The sequence below is a fragment of the Tarenaya hassleriana genome, unplaced genomic scaffold (assembly GCF_000463585.1).
Source record: "Tarenaya hassleriana unplaced genomic scaffold, ASM46358v1 Cleome14, whole genome shotgun sequence".
In the NCBI taxonomy this organism is placed as follows: Eukaryota; Viridiplantae; Streptophyta; class Magnoliopsida; order Brassicales; family Cleomaceae; genus Tarenaya; species Tarenaya hassleriana.
Genome location: NW_010964598.1, coordinates 1,440,810 through 1,455,369, shown reverse-complemented (window position 1 = coordinate 1,455,369; position 14,560 = coordinate 1,440,810). Strand labels below are relative to the sequence as shown.

The 14,560-nt window shown below is 42.2% G+C and overlaps 7 protein-coding genes across 13 annotated transcripts in view; 2 read left to right on the top strand and 5 right to left on the bottom strand.

Moving 5' to 3' along the window:
* Positions 1-846, bottom strand: part of LOC104808194 (mediator of RNA polymerase II transcription subunit 15a) — a 7,450-nt gene extending 6,604 nt beyond the window's left edge. For all 3 annotated transcript variants that reach the window (XM_010533805.1, XM_010533806.1, XM_010533807.1), the window contains exon 1: positions 639-846. The gene's annotated coding sequence lies outside the window, so the exon portion shown is untranslated. The remainder of the gene's footprint in view (positions 1-638) is intronic.
* A 668-nt stretch (positions 847-1,514) lies between these two features.
* On the bottom strand, positions 1,515-2,823 carry LOC104808193 (mediator of RNA polymerase II transcription subunit 15a). Of its 3 annotated transcripts, none has more exons than XR_770903.1 (4): positions 2,736-2,823; positions 2,421-2,532; positions 2,124-2,229; positions 1,515-2,048 (listed from the first exon to the last, which is right to left on the bottom strand). XR_770903.1 is itself a non-coding variant. In XM_010533804.1 (4 exons), the coding sequence occupies exons 2-4, from the start codon at positions 2,519-2,521 to the stop codon at positions 1,870-1,872; spliced, it is 276 nt and encodes a 91-aa protein (XP_010532106.1). In that variant the 5' UTR covers positions 2,522-2,532; positions 2,736-2,823; the 3' UTR covers positions 1,515-1,869. The 3 variants fall into 3 exon arrangements, 2 of the variants coding, with proteins under 2 accessions (XP_010532106.1, XP_010532105.1); XM_010533804.1 differs by having other exon boundaries at positions 1,515-1,938; XM_010533803.1 differs by having other exon boundaries at positions 1,515-1,836.
* Positions 2,824-2,935: 112 nt separating this feature from the next.
* On the bottom strand, positions 2,936-5,170 carry LOC104808192 (pentatricopeptide repeat-containing protein At1g80550, mitochondrial). Its single transcript, XM_010533802.1, has one exon. It carries the CDS (start codon positions 5,115-5,117, stop codon positions 3,768-3,770), a length of 1,350 nt encoding a protein of 449 aa, XP_010532104.1. The 5' UTR covers positions 5,118-5,170; the 3' UTR covers positions 2,936-3,767.
* Positions 5,171-5,424: 254 nt separating this feature from the next.
* On the top strand, positions 5,425-8,261 carry LOC104808191 (3-isopropylmalate dehydrogenase 2, chloroplastic). The gene is made up of 11 exons (XM_010533801.1): positions 5,425-5,738; positions 6,065-6,194; positions 6,303-6,414; positions 6,525-6,600; positions 6,718-6,806; positions 7,000-7,086; positions 7,168-7,284; positions 7,380-7,487; positions 7,604-7,657; positions 7,756-7,908; positions 8,032-8,261. Exons 1-11 carry the CDS (start codon positions 5,525-5,527, stop codon positions 8,104-8,106), a joined length of 1,215 nt encoding a protein of 404 aa, XP_010532103.1. The 5' UTR covers positions 5,425-5,524; the 3' UTR covers positions 8,107-8,261.
* A 149-nt stretch (positions 8,262-8,410) lies between these two features.
* Positions 8,411-11,081, top strand: LOC104808190 (F-box/LRR-repeat protein 14). 3 transcript variants are annotated; one of them, XM_010533796.2, is made up of 3 exons: positions 8,411-9,120; positions 9,477-10,870; positions 10,958-11,081. In XM_010533796.2, the coding sequence occupies exons 2-3, from the start codon at positions 9,504-9,506 to the stop codon at positions 11,001-11,003; spliced, it is 1,413 nt and encodes a 470-aa protein (XP_010532098.1). In that variant the 5' UTR covers positions 8,411-9,120; positions 9,477-9,503; the 3' UTR covers positions 11,004-11,081. The 3 variants fall into 3 exon arrangements, with proteins under 3 accessions (XP_010532098.1, XP_010532100.1, XP_010532102.1); XM_010533798.2 differs by having other exon boundaries at positions 9,456-10,870; XM_010533800.2 differs by having other exon boundaries at positions 9,477-11,068.
* A 746-nt stretch (positions 11,082-11,827) lies between these two features.
* On the bottom strand, positions 11,828-13,061 carry LOC104808189 (chlorophyll a-b binding protein CP24 10B, chloroplastic). The gene is made up of 2 exons (XM_010533795.2): positions 12,755-13,061; positions 11,828-12,503 (listed from the first exon to the last, which is right to left on the bottom strand). The coding sequence occupies exons 1-2, from the start codon at positions 12,982-12,984 to the stop codon at positions 11,954-11,956; spliced, it is 780 nt and encodes a 259-aa protein (XP_010532097.1). The 5' UTR covers positions 12,985-13,061; the 3' UTR covers positions 11,828-11,953.
* Positions 13,062-13,510: 449 nt separating this feature from the next.
* On the bottom strand, positions 13,511-14,556 carry LOC104808362 (pollen-specific leucine-rich repeat extensin-like protein 3; the record flags this gene model as incomplete). The annotated part of the gene is made up of 1 exon (XM_010534037.1): positions 13,511-14,556. A coding segment is annotated over one exon (939 nt), but the record flags the coding sequence as incomplete, so codon positions are not given.
* Between the last annotated feature and the right edge of the window lie 4 nt (positions 14,557-14,560).

The window sequence follows — 14,560 nt, the reverse complement described above, 5'->3', positions numbered from 1 at the left end:
CCCCCCCCCCCCCCTCTACAGAACATAGCTTGAGACAAGGCTCATACCGACAGCATAACAGAATCAATCATAAAAGCCCTCAAATGAGATGGATGTAAACATGGAGGAATGCAAAAGACCTGATTAATGAGTCTATTAAAACCTCCTTTGTTCAATTGCACAACAAATACATCATTTTTTAACAGCAACTAGCCTCACCCTTTAACTTTGATAACTCACTTTTGTACACCTAACCTTCCGAGGTAACACAGATTACCACCAGTAGTGGTTAACTTTGTAATCACGCAAAATCTTGATCAATATACAAACAACCTTTAACAAAAAAACTAGCCTCGCCCTTTATCCATAGCATAAACAAAACCTAAGAAAACCTCATCCTTGATTGACACAAAAATCCAGGAAAACAGACAAGAAATTACTACTCCGTGTCATAAAAAAAGGTTCCTTTATCCTCCTTGGACAGAAAATCCGCCGGACAAGCAATAAATCCCGCAGATGGATTTGGCCGACAAAACAAAGCGAAGCAAGTCCGCATATAATTTCGACCACAACAAAGCAGCATGTTCCTCAATCTCAATCCAGCTAAAAAAAACGAGGCCAACATGCAGATTGCAAGATACAAAATTCCAGAAATTCACCTCAAAACTTAGAACCCAACGGACAAAATTCCGCACGCTTCCGAGGATCCAAGCTGTGACGAACGGAGAGAGAGAAGCAACAACCAGAAAAAAGGGGCGAATTCGACTGAGAACTAGGGTTTTCCAGGATCGAAGAAATGGGGAAAGTCAGATCCCGCGGGGACAAGACAAGATAAACAAACAAAAGCAGAGGAAATGTATGCAATAAAAAATCATATTATTATTAACCCAACAGATTCTCCCATTTATATTAAAGCGCGTCCTCAAAAGATAATATTATCATATTCCATTCTTTTTCAGCTACCGAGATAGAGCTGCGTGTCTGTATATGGTTGCCGAAGCATTTAAAATTTTTGTCAAATTATTTTTACTAAAAATTTGATGAAAAAAATCAAGAAAAATTTTAAACTATATTTTTTGGATTATAAATATTATAAAATCCAAAATCCAAAAATTAAAAACCAAAAACTCAAAATCCATCTCCATTCAAATCCTTAAAGTTTTGCTTATTATATTATTTGGTTTGTGTTTTACCATACCAATTTGCAGGTAACTATGATTTCGATTGAAATTTTTTAAAAAAATATGGATCTAAATTGATTAATTATCATGCATCAAATTCATATCAGCTATTAAAAAGATATACTTTTTCAATTTTTATATTTGTTTCGGGACTAATTAAACATTAATTTAAAAAATTCATTTTACCACAGTTTTTTTAAATGTTTTTCATATTCACTTAAAATATTAGAAAACTCGGATTAAGAAAAATTAAACATAATAAGAAGTAAGATTGGATTGGATTGGAACATAAAAAGGATTCAAGAAAATACAGTAAAATGTTCCATATACAGTTACATTACCATCTCACAAAAATGCAAACCCAAATTCCTCATTTATTTATTTTCTTTTTTAAGCATTGACTTGTGGTTATTTCCCAACATGTCTCTCTCACCATTATTAGCTTGACCCTCCTCCTTTAGGATCATGTAACAAACAATACTCAAAACACTTCAAATATGCCACCAACATTTCAAGATAAAAAAAAGAGCTTTAAGGGTTTAGGAGATTAACCCCTTATACAAGTAACCATTCCAATTTTACATCAAGATTTGGAGGGTGCACAGCTGTCTGCAGAACTCAGGTACTTTGTCTCCATAATCACCATCCTTGTGGCTATTATCCGAAGGTAATCAATCTGAAACACATTGGATCAAGGGATGAAGTTTGATCAGAAGTCGTCGTGGTTGAACGTCAACCACGGGAAAGTTAGAATTGGGTCAATCCCAAAATCCAAAACCTGCATTTTGCAAGATTTGCAAGATAAAGCTCGATTATCACCAACAATCTCTTCTTTCACAATCTATGGAAGGAGGGAGGAGGAGGGGGTACATGCGGATTCCAATGCCTCTGAAAACTCGGTTTCATCGCACGAATTCAAGAAAAGAGATGTTCAAAGGACATTGTATATTGTATATATATTACCTGATCAACAGCGTTCCTGTAAACCCTTTCCTCGAATCTAGCTGCAATTCTCCTCAATTCATTAACTGGCACAGAGAACGAAATGCACCTATCTATCGTTTCCGCTCTGCAAATATGACATCAAGAAAGTGCAACATCATAACATAAACTTGCATAGGAACGACCATCGTGTAGAGAAGGAAACTTTTGAATGTTTCATTCTCTAGGGAAAGGTGGATCAAGAAAAACGCAGAGGGGCGTGAGCAAAGATCTAGACTTGACAGAGACAAAGAACAGAAAGCTAACAGAAATATATACATTCTGGTAACGATGGTGAGGCGTGATCCAGGTGGGAGACGAACCCTCCAATTATGATCGTCATCCCTCGCTCTATCCAGAACTGGAGGCCTCCAAACCATCAAAAAGTATGCTACATTCACAAGAACACATACACATAAAACAACACGAAGCTGAATCCAGAAGAAGAAGAAAGGAAACACCGTGTCAGACACAGAAAACAAGAAACGGAATTCGAGAACTGTCACATCGAACGGAGAATATAAAGAAAACAAATTTCGCGATCCGGGTTCAAGGAATCGAGTTCGGAAGTTTGGGGGGAAGAGAGATCAGCACCTGAAGAGCAGCGAGACTAGGGTTTTACGTCACCGAGAACGTTTGCAGATCGTATATCCGTTTTGATCGATCGCCTGTTGCAAATTTGACATGACAAGGCCTTTCTTGGGGGGGGGGGGGGTAATTCTCTAATTCCCAAAATATCATGATTTTTTTTGCCGGGTTTGATATTTTTGTTTCTATTTCAAAGAAAAAAAAAATTGAAGGGAAAAAAGAAATATTATAAACGAAGATTCCATTTAGAATCACATGGAGAAGTTGAATCAACATTTCTATACATTTTCGTAACCATTGTAATCTGTAAAGAACAAATTCCATTACTTCAGTTCACTTCATAGTCATCTCAAGCGAATCAACCTCATTGAGGATTGAGCTCCACGCCAAAAGAAAGCATCTGCCACCTGCAAGTGATATATCAATAGCAACGGCAAGAAGCTTCCATGAACCCTACACGCCCATAGAGCTTCAACTAGTTTTCCGACTCTGACCTTCCAATTCCAGTCCTAGTACCTGTTGACATCCTCCATCGTCTCGTCCATGACGAGCACTTTCTACTTTTCTCGTCCCGTTCCAGAGGTTTGCAGACTCTTCTTCGCGTTCAGGAGGATATGCCTTGCTCTCTAAGCAAACTCACACCATCCTCTCGAGCCATAAGACAAGCCCGAGTTTGAGTCAAGACTCTGACACTTGAGATGTACACAGGATTTGCAAATCTTGGACATGGAAGGGATGATGGTTTCTTCAACCAGAGGAGGTTTCTCAATGTCAGTGCCGGATTTAGGACAAGAAGGAAGCTCCTTCCCCTGCTTCGTTTTCTTGTCTGCTGAACAAATAACCAACCGTACTATCAACAGAACAGATCCAGATAGATTGGACAGAATTTTCCATGGCAGTCTGTCTAAATCAGACAGGACAGGACGTGATTTGAAAACCCTTTTACGCGAACGCTTGATCTCTAGCAGAACCTCCCTGAAACTTGAGTTGGGAGACTATCTTAATATGTGGAAAAAAAATACCTGGAAGAGGTCCGAATTATCTACAAACTGGTTTTTCTTCAGGACACGAATCTACCAACTCCGGTCTTCTTCTTGGAGATAACCCTTTCGCCATCATTTCCTCTTCGTAATCCTTAGCCATATCCAACATTCCTTTCTGAATCAAAGCATCGATCAGAGCATTATACGCATCTGAATCAGGAGTATCCCCTAACTCTTTCATTTTCTTCCACACATATAAAGCTGGCCGAAGAAAGCCCCACCTCTCAAACTTCCTCAGAAGCATCACATAAGTATCCATTTTCGGTCGAATACCGCTGCCAATCATCCTATCAAACAGATAAAGGATCTCTCTCGGTTTCTCCATACAACGAAAGAAACAGTTGTAAGTAATGGAATTTGGGGAACAGCCTCTCTTGGGCATTTCGTTAAGCATCCCATATGCATCCTTCATCCTCCCATTTTCACAGAGAAGCTTGATCACCGTATTATACGTCGCAACGCTCGGTTCACAACCCAATTCCCTCATCTCGTGAAACACCCTGATGCCAAAGTCTACACCCTGTGACAGTCCAATTGCTCGGATAACAGTGTTATAAACCACCGCATCCAGTTTTATCCCTTTCCTCTTTATTTCCTTGTACAAATTCACAGCTTTCCATGGTTTTCGACTCCTGCACACTATATCCATATAAATCGAATATGAGAACAAGTCCTTAGCAACACCATCGTTGTCCATTTTCTCCCAAAACTCCCTGCACTTACCCCACCAACCCATCTTTGACCACCCGCGAAGAATCATATTATAAATCTTAGTTTTTCTGACATTAAGGCCATTATCAATCTTCTTCTTCTTCCCGAAACACAGCTCTTCTGCTTCAACCACGTGCTTATACTCGCAAAGCGCATCGACGAGATTACAAAAGGATGTTTCATCTCTCAGATTGAATTCATCAAGCTTGTAAAACGTATCTAGAGCCTCTTGAACGAGATGAGCCATCGCGTAACGCTTAAACATAATACGAAAAGTCACGTGATTTGGGACTGAAATTGCACTTTCGGACATGCGGTGTATCAAATCCCATGAAGTTTCGAACTCGAAGAACTTACCCAGAATGTCGATCATCCGATTGAACGTTTCGGTGGTGTGTGTGAATCCAGATTCCGTCTGGACCCAGTTGAAGAACTCCATCGCTCTCTTCCAATCGTTACTGTAACAGGTGAGCGCTTCGCATACCGTTTTCTGATCGAAATCAGATTGATCCACTGGAAATTTAGAACTCCTGGGATCAAACTCTGAAACGGGTTTGACTGATAGAAGTCGAACAGAGGAAGAAAACACAGTTCGAAGCTGACCGAATCGCGGAGAAGAAATCGACGAGAGCATCCCTTTCACCTTCCCCTTTCTTCCACTCGTTTCTGTAAGAAGTGAGTGTTGCATTTTAGGGTTCGTCAAAAGGCCGCAATCAACGTGCGAAGCTTTTCGACCCGGTTTGCGAATTTTGAATCCGGTTTTACGTATTGGGCTTACGGTTCGGAATGATATTTAATTTGGGCCGAGCTATTCAAGCCCTGTAAAATAAGACTGACATCTCACGTGTTTAATGCTCTGTTTTTTTTTCTCCTCAAACATTTTTTAAATGTTCAATTTTTCCCCAATGTTTCAGATATGAAAATTGAAACCCAGGAAAAACAAAGAGGATACTGCCGACTGAACTGTGAGCCTGTGACCCTAGTGTTGACTTCTCTCTCCCTCTCTCTCTCTCTCTCTTTCCTCTTCTCTGTCGCACAAAAATGGCGGCGGCTCTGCAGGCAAATATCAGGCCGATCAATGTCCCATGCGTGTTCAGATCCGTGGCGAAGAGGTCTTGTAAAACGGGTCGAGTACTTTGCGCCGCCGCTTCACCGGCAAAACGGTACAACATCACTCTCCTTCCCGGCGACGGCATCGGTCCCGAGGTCATCTCCGTCGCCAAGAATGTGCTTCACCAAGCTGGCTCGCTTGAAGGTTCTCTCTCTCTCTCGCCCCTCACTCTATAGTTGCCTCTCGATTTTGCAATCATTTGTTCCCGAGAGAACGCCAGAGAATTTGTGGGTTTGCTGTTCTCTGCTAGGAAGCCGAATTGCTACTCTTAATTATCATAGAGAGGGACGAAAGTTTGGAAACTTACGAGCTTTGGTCTGGATATTTGAACTGTGTTCTCTTCGTGTTTCTGCATCTGTAGATAATCGTGGGTTTATTTCGGAGAATTGTTGACAAAAGTGTTTGGCATTTTCGTGATCTAAGTGGGGTTTTGCTAAGAAACAATGCATGTCGTCTGCGTTGTACATTAGGAATCGAATTTAGCTTTCGAGAGATGCCCATGGGAGGGGCTGCGTTGGATTTGGTAGGAGTGCCCTTGCCGGAGGAAACCCTTTCGGCTGCTAAGCAATCTGATGCAGTGCTTCTTGGAGCTATCGGAGGGTGTGTCTCATAGCTTATTTCCTTAGACCATTGGTTTTAACTTCTTGTTTCAGTGATTATTCCTTATGAAACACATGCTCTGTTTTGATTATAACATTATGTTTTCAGGTACAAGTGGGATAAGAATGAAAAGAATCTGAAGCCTGAGACCGGGCTACTGCAACTTCGTGCGGGTCTTAAAGTTTTTGCAAATCTAAGACCTGCTACTGTTTTGCCTCAGGTAAGCTTTGTCCGCTAAATCACAAACAATGGCATCTTTGATTTCAGCAGTTGTCTTGACTTGTAACTTTCTTTTTCAGTTTATGAAATGTAAGATTATTTTTCTTTCAGTTAGTGGATGCTTCAACCTTGAAGAAGGAGGTGGCAGAAGGTGTTGATCTAATGGTTGTAAGGGAGCTTACTGGAGGTCAGTGGAAAACACTGATTGAACTCATCTCTAGCGAGAACTTTTTTTTCCCTTCTCTTTGATCTTCTCCTTCTCTTGTGTGAAAGTATCTTCATTGTGGCTTCCTCGTGTAAACAGGTATTTACTTTGGAAAGCCTAGAGGCATAAACACCAACGAAAATGGTGAGGAAGTCGGTTTTAACACCGAGGTCTATGCTGCTCATGAGGTACCATTTTGAGTAGTTTGCTGCAATTTTTCCACTCACCTTAATTGTGGGTTTGAAAGTTACTATTTTGAAAACCTTTTCTCCTTAACACTCTAGTTTCTAAATGTTTTGAGAAGTATCATCTTTCTCTCTTTGTTAAGAAAGTGTTTTTACTGATTGCTTATATGTATAAAGATCTGCTTATATTTCCCAGATCGATCGGATTGCTCGTGTTGCATTTGAGACTGCCCGGAAGCGCCATGGCAAGCTGTGCTCTGTTGACAAAGCCAATGTTTTGGAGGTATGGTTGACTATTAGAAGTGCCTTGACTTGTTTCCATCCTCGTTTCCCTAATGAGTCAAATATGATTTTTTCCACGTAGGCCTCAATGTTGTGGAGGAAACGAGTAACGACAATAGCCTCTGAATATCCTGATGTTGAGCTATCACATATGTATGTTGATAATGCCTCAATGCAGCTTATCCGTGACCCGAAACAGGTATTTTCATTCTTGAAACCTAACTGGAGTTAACTGCCTTGTTGACAAAGGAATGATAAAATCCGAAGAGATGCCTGATCATTGGAAAATTGCAGTTTGACACAATTGTTACAAACAACATCTTTGGTGATATATTATCCGATGAAGCTTCAATGATCACAGGAAGTATCGGGATGCTTCCATCTGCTAGTCTTGGTGAATCGGTATGTAAAAGGATGTGGTATCCGAGTGTGCAATCAACTTCTTGTTTTACCATTTATTATCACATTCACAACCGAGTTTCATTTCATTATTATATTTGAACTTCTGTCTAATTCAGGGACCTGGACTCTTTGAACCCATACACGGATCTGCTCCCGATATTGCTGGGCAGGTTCTAATTCTGCCCTAAAAAAGATAGATTTTCCCTCTGAAAACCTATTTTCTGGCCAAAATGACAGGGCAATACATGCAACTTTCTTGAATTTGCAGGACAAAGCAAACCCATTAGCAACTATTCTCAGTGCTGCGATGCTTCTGAAATACGGACTCGGGGAAGAAAAAGCTGCCAAGAGAATCGAGAATGCGGTGTTGGATGCTCTAAACAAAGGGCTCAGAACCGGCGACATATACTCTGCTGGAACTGTATAACTCCTTTATCTCTTTTTTTATATAAGTGTTGTAGATTAAGTGTAGAAAATTTGTCTTGACGAAATGTGATGATTCTCTCGAATGATATGATTCTTACATGGCACGCATGATGAACAGAAACTGGTGGGATGCAAGGAGATGGGTGAGGAGGTGCTGAAATCAGTTGACTCCCAAGTTCCAACTTCTGTTTAAGTATGTGTGATATCACATGCAAGGTTGTGTAGCATTTTACATAAAAAAAAAAAAACCAGAATGGTTATCTCCCGTGAACAATAAAGAGATCTCTTTATTGTCAGACAAGAGGACACTGTAATGGTTTTGTATTAGTGTTACACTGGGTTTGAGCAGTTTCGGGATATCAAATGGACCTTCTTTCAGGAGGTAATTTTAACTTCTTACCCATGAAGAAGCCCTATCAAATTGTCCGGAATCTCGTATGAGAAACGGTCTGACTGCCTAACTTTTGATTGCTCTGCTGTTCTAAGAACGGCCTCTGCTTCTGGTCATCTCCTGGGGGATGGTCGACAAAGGTTCATAATTTTATGTTCATCCTACAATCTAATATAAAGCTCTTGTGTTTACGGTACGAGGAATGCAAGTTCTTGTCTTGAGACGAAAGTCTGCTCTGATTTGAACTTTCCGAGATACAGGGAGAAAAGGGCACTCAAAGCAGAGGACGGAAAAGATTCAGGGCCTGGAGGGACAGGTGAAAAAGGAAGCACCTTTATATGATGTTTTCCTTGGTGATGAACATTCGATGTGCGTATTCCCCATTTGCAGCTTATGAATCTAATCGCCCAAATGGGAGGCCGAGAACGGCGTGCCGCAAGAATCAAGGCTCAAGAGCTAAACGAGATTAATGGGTGCATTGGGTGGTACCATCTTCAACCTTTGTTATCTCCCAGTCATTTTTCTTCTTCTTTGTTGGGGGGTCTTCAGAAGATATTTTGGTGGGGCCGCAAGATATTTTCTATAAATATCTTCTCCCAAAAAATATCTCAACTTGGACAGAACCGCCATTGTAGTATAGGTCCACGTTTTATTGTCCCCAAAGAAGCAATTATTTTTATATTCTGTGTTATGCGCATTCCTTATCCGATTTTGTCGCGAGACGGTTGATTGATGAATAAAACCGTCTTTTTCCTGTTTCTTCTTCTTCTGGAAATTCTTTCTTGCGGGCACCTCCGCTTCTTCTGCGCGTTTCCGGTGAGTTCGCCTTTCTCTCCCGATTAGGTCTTTGCGAGATCATCATGTATTCTTCCTGATTCATTTGGGTTCTTATAGTTTCTGGAACATTTTGAGTCCCTATGAGATCTCATTTAGCGGATTTCCCCGGAAAATTTGGATTCGGATTCTAATTGGTGTTTGGTTGTTTTTGCTTCATGTTTCATTCCGACGATGCTTAGGTGTTTCTGTGAAATCGGTGGATTTCGTTGAGAATTTAGAAATGGCTACTCTCCAGATTTTGTCATATGGGGGAAAAAATTCATTTTTTTTTTTTTGTGATTAAGATGGAACCTTCTCATTTTCATTCCCGGAAGCTTTTCGTGCTCTGAGTGCAGGAGGGACTGACTGTGTAGCGCGAGAAAATGGATGAATTGCCGGACCATCTGGTTTGGGACATTCTCAGGAAACTCCAGAAAACCAGAGACAGAAACTCGGCTTCGCTGTCTTGCAAGCGTCTCTGCTCACTAGACAATGAACAGAGACATTCTCTACGTATTGGTTGCGGTCTTGTTCCCGCGAAAGAAGCCTTGGCTTCTCTCTGCACGAGGTTTCCCAATCTGTCCAGAGTTGAGATCATATACTCTGGTTGGATGTCCAAATTGGGAAAGCAACTCGACGACAACGGGCTTCTTGTGCTAACCGCCAACTGCCATTCCCTTACCGAGCTCACCCTCAGTTACTGCACCTTCATCACTGACGTTGGCCTTCGTTATCTGTCTTCGTGTTCTAAGCTTTCCTCGATGAGGTTGAATTTCACGCCCAGAATCACGGGGTGTGGCATATTGTCTCTTGCCATTGGTTGCAAGAAGCTTACGAGTCTCCACCTTATCCGATGCCTAAATGTGACCAGTGTTGAGTGGTTGGAATATCTAGGGAAGCTTGAGAATCTGGAGGAACTCTGCATCAAGAACTGCAGGGCCATCGGGGAGGGTGATCTGATGAAACTGGGACGTAGCTGGAGGAAGATACGGAGCCTGCAGTTCGAGGTTGATGCCAATTACCGATACATGAAGGTTTATGATCGGTTATCCGTGGATAAGTGGCAGAAACAGCTGGTTCCATGTGAGAATCTTGTCGAGCTCAGCCTGGCGAATTGCATCATCAACCCAGGTAGAGGTCTAGCTTGCATTTTGAGCAGATGCAAGAACTTGGAGAAGCTTCATCTGGACATGTGTGTCGGTGTTCGGGATTCAGACATCGTTGGGTTGGTCCAAAGGGCTAAACATCATCTCAGAAGCATCTCACTCCGTGTCCCCTCGGATTTCACTCTGCCTCTTCTCAACAACATCACCCTCAGGTTAACCGACGAAAGCCTCAGAGCCATCGCCCAGAACAGCTCAAAGCTCGAATCTTTCAAGATCTCGTTCTCAGACGGGGAGCTCCCCTCGCTATTCTCTTTCACCCTCGACGGGATAATCACTCTGATACAATCCTGCCCGATACGAGAGCTAACCCTCGACCACGTGTGTTCCTTCAGTGACACGGGCATGGAAGCTCTGTGTTCGGCGCAGAATCTGGAGATGTTGGAGCTTGTCCAGTGCCAGGAAGTGGGCGACGAGGGTCTGATACTGGTGAGCCAGTTTCCACGGCTCACCGGCTTGAAACTGGTAAAGTGTTTGGGGATCTCGGACGAGGGATTAAGGCCCCTTGTCGGGTCTCATAAACTGGATTTGATCGTCGTTGAAGATTGTCCCCAGGTTTCGGAAAGAGGCGTTCATGGAGCTGCCAGGTCTGTCTCTTTCAGACAAGACTTGTCCTGGATGTTTTGATACACAATTTTCTTGACGAAGAATAATACTCTATTACATCATTGCAGGATGCAGACTCATTCAGGTCCTCAGCAAACATATGAAATAATATAATGTAATATTTAGTTGACTTTTTATGGATTATGAGATATTTATATTATAATGCCAGGGTTTGTTGACTTTTTTTTTTTATGGATTATGAGTCTTTTATGGATTATGAGAGGTAAGTGTTAGAAGTGGACAATTCGGTTAATAACCGGTATGATTGGGATCAAATAACACATAATTAACAAAATGAATTCGACATAAAATAAATTGGTTATTATTCTTACAAGATCCAAAAAATTATAAATGAACGGAACCGAATAAAATAAAATTGGAAAACAATACTGTATTTTAAAAATGATATTTTTATTAATAAAATCTAAAATTACGGTTATAGTTTTTCTAAAATATACGAATACGAAATAACCAAACATTAGTATGTGTCATAATGACTTATTTATTTTTGCGAGAAAACACGAATTCAAAATTATCATGCTGTCTAACTCATCCATTGACCATCTTACAATGTCGCGCCATTTAAAGCAATAATAATAGAGAAACCTCAAAACAATAATTTGTAATTTTCAATTTTGACAAAATAAAATATTTATCAAAATAAAATCTAAATTTTATTTTTTATCAAAATAAAATCTAATTTTATTTTTAAATAAAAAATAAATCTGAATTTTATAATTTTTATCATTTTTTAAATCTATTATTGATATAACCTGATATATAGATGATGACGTGTTAAATATAATCAAAATAATAAGTTTAAAAATAACAAAAATTATAAAATTTAAATTTATTTTTAATTGAAAAATAAAATTAAAAATTTTATTTGATAAAAAATAAAATTTATATATTATTTTATCAAAATTGAGAAATTTAGATATTGTTTTGGAATTTTCTCATCATAATACGATTTTTCATCGAAAACGATTGGGCGTGGTAAGAACTAAGAAGGAACAATCCTTTTGGTTTATCTACAAAAGCAAAGCAAACACCGTGCCGTTTTTTCACAAACCAAGAGCACCGAGCGGCGTTTTCCCCTGCCCAGCCTCAAAGTAAAATATCAACATGGCAAGCATTGCGAGCCTCGCGTGCTTGATCTCCGCCAGTTTGAGCCTCTCCAGCTTCTCCGTGTCTGGCACGTAGACGCCGTCTCGGATTTTTCCGGCGAGACCCAACGGATCGAAGAACTTCCCGCCGGGATATCCCTGTTCGCCGGTCGCGTTCGCGAAATTCCCCGCTGTCCGTGACCACGGCGTGGCCCAATCGATGGACTGAGAGTCCGGGTTGAAGAAATCGACCCATCGTTTGCTCTCCACCCAACCCATGAGGAGCAATTGGGTTCCGAGGAGAGACCCGAATGAGAACGGCGCGATCGCGGCCGGATCGGCACCGGCTTCGAACCACGGGACGCCACTCCATGCCTGGCCGACGAAGATTCCGACCACCGCAGCCATGGCCCACCGACCGTGGATCAGTTCTGCTTCTCTGTACCATTTCAGAAACGCTGGGTCTTTTCCTAGACCCAACGGGTCGAACCCGTAATCGCCGGGTAGTCTGTAAAGTTCATAAAAGACAGAAACTCAGAGATTATGGAATTCTTTTGTCATTCTTTGTTTCTGATTATGAATTGGGTATCCATAAAGATTCGAAATTTATGTCTGTAAGATTCGTTTGAAGCAGGGACTCAGAATCTTATGATATTCACATCATATGCCCACGGAGAGATTATGTAAAGGTCCGATTTTTCCGAATTTATTTTATTGGGCATTCTTCAGAAGGTAGAGGGTTTGGATGGAAGGACTTACGAGCCATCGAGCCACTCGGGGTCGACGAAGTTACCGCCGCCTTTGACGGCGGGAATCCAAGACTTCTTGGGCTGAGCAGCCGCCGCCGCCACGACTACGAAAGTTTTCCGACCAACTCTGGCCGCTCCGCCGCTGACTCCGCCGGCCAATGCGGTGGCGCTCCTCCTCCCACCGCAGAGAAACGACGACCCAAGCCCACTAAGCACAGCGCCAGAGACCGCCATAGCCATGATCTCTCTCTCTCTCTCTCTCTCTCTCTCTCTCTCTCTCTCTCTCTTCTGGGTTCCTCGAGGAGTGTGTGTTTCGGAGTAACAGAATCAAAAGGAGGATTTTTAGAGGGAGACAAGAGGGTGATGAAAATCTAGAGGGGAAATCTGGGAAGCTGTCGTGGATAGATTTCTGACCAATGGGGAACTAGATCTCCATATCCACATCAACTCCACCATCGTTGTCTTTTTACACTTGTTAACTCCTCACTCCTCATAAATTCCAGATATTTCTCAATTTAAATAATTCGAGCATTTCTCTATTACTCGAGAAAATCATTACCCATTTTCCAAGTCCCTATAAAAACCATCAAGCTCCATTTTTTTGAGGCTGTTACCTTACAAATTTGGTACCTTTAGATTACATTTTTTTTCATCATATTTGGACCCGGGAAACATTGTTTAGGAATTTCACATATGATTTATTCCAATTTCTTATAAATTTATGCAAATGTGACAGAATCTAAGTTGGACACATTTTGTACAAAAGTGAGCATGGAGGAGTGCCATTACAACTTATTATGGTTTTTTTTAGATTACATTTGAAGGGAGAAAAAAAAGTAAATGGGAAAAAGACGAGAAAAATAAAATAGGAAACTAACGATTAAAAGGAGGAGCGTCCCACGTCGGCGGAGGAAGCTGAACCAACGGCGTCGATGACACCGGAATTTGCGGCGGAAGATTGAATCCCGTCTCCGGGGTCGGGAATGGGTTCTCCGGTATGGTCGGTATCGTTTCGATCGGTGGAGCAAATGACGTCACCGGAGGCTGCTCCGGCGGTAGCCATGGATTTGTAAGCTGCGGCGGCGTCGAGAATACCGGAATTTGCGGCGGAAGATCCCCGATTACTGGTGGTGCGGAGAATATCGGAACTATGGGTGGCGGATCCTGTACGGACGGCGGTGACGTGAAAATTGGCGGGAAATCTCCGAAAGATGGAGGCGTGGAGAACACCGGGACTATCGGCGGCGGATCCTGTACGGATGGAGATGTAGAGAAAATTGGCGGGAAATCTCCGAAAGCCGGCGGAGTGGTGAACACCGGAACGACCGGTGGCTGGTCCTGTACGGAAGGCGGCGAAGTGGAAATTGGAGGGAAATCTTGGGCTGGTGGCGGGAAAATTATGGGTAAGAACGGCGACGAGGGAGTTGATGGATCAATCGACGGCGGTAAGACGAAGTCCGGGATGTTAGGCGGTGACTCGGTGGATGTATCAGGCGGGAGTTCTTCCACCGGCGGTGGTAAGAATATGGGAATCAAAGGCGACGCCGGCGTTGACTGGTCAATGGGAGGCGGAATCAGTGGTTGTCCGATGACTATCTCCGGTGGGAAGTTTTCCACCGGTGGGAGTTCTTGCGGTGGCGAAGGGATGAACGGCGGTGCTGACGTGGATTCGCTAGGCGGTGGGAGGGCAAAAACGGGTGGGACAATGGCGGCTACATCCGGCGGAGGTTCCTCAGCCGGTGGTGTTGTAAACCGGTCTATGGGCGGTGGGAAGAGGAAAGCTGGAGTTGACGGCGGTGTCTCGGGGGGTGTTGCG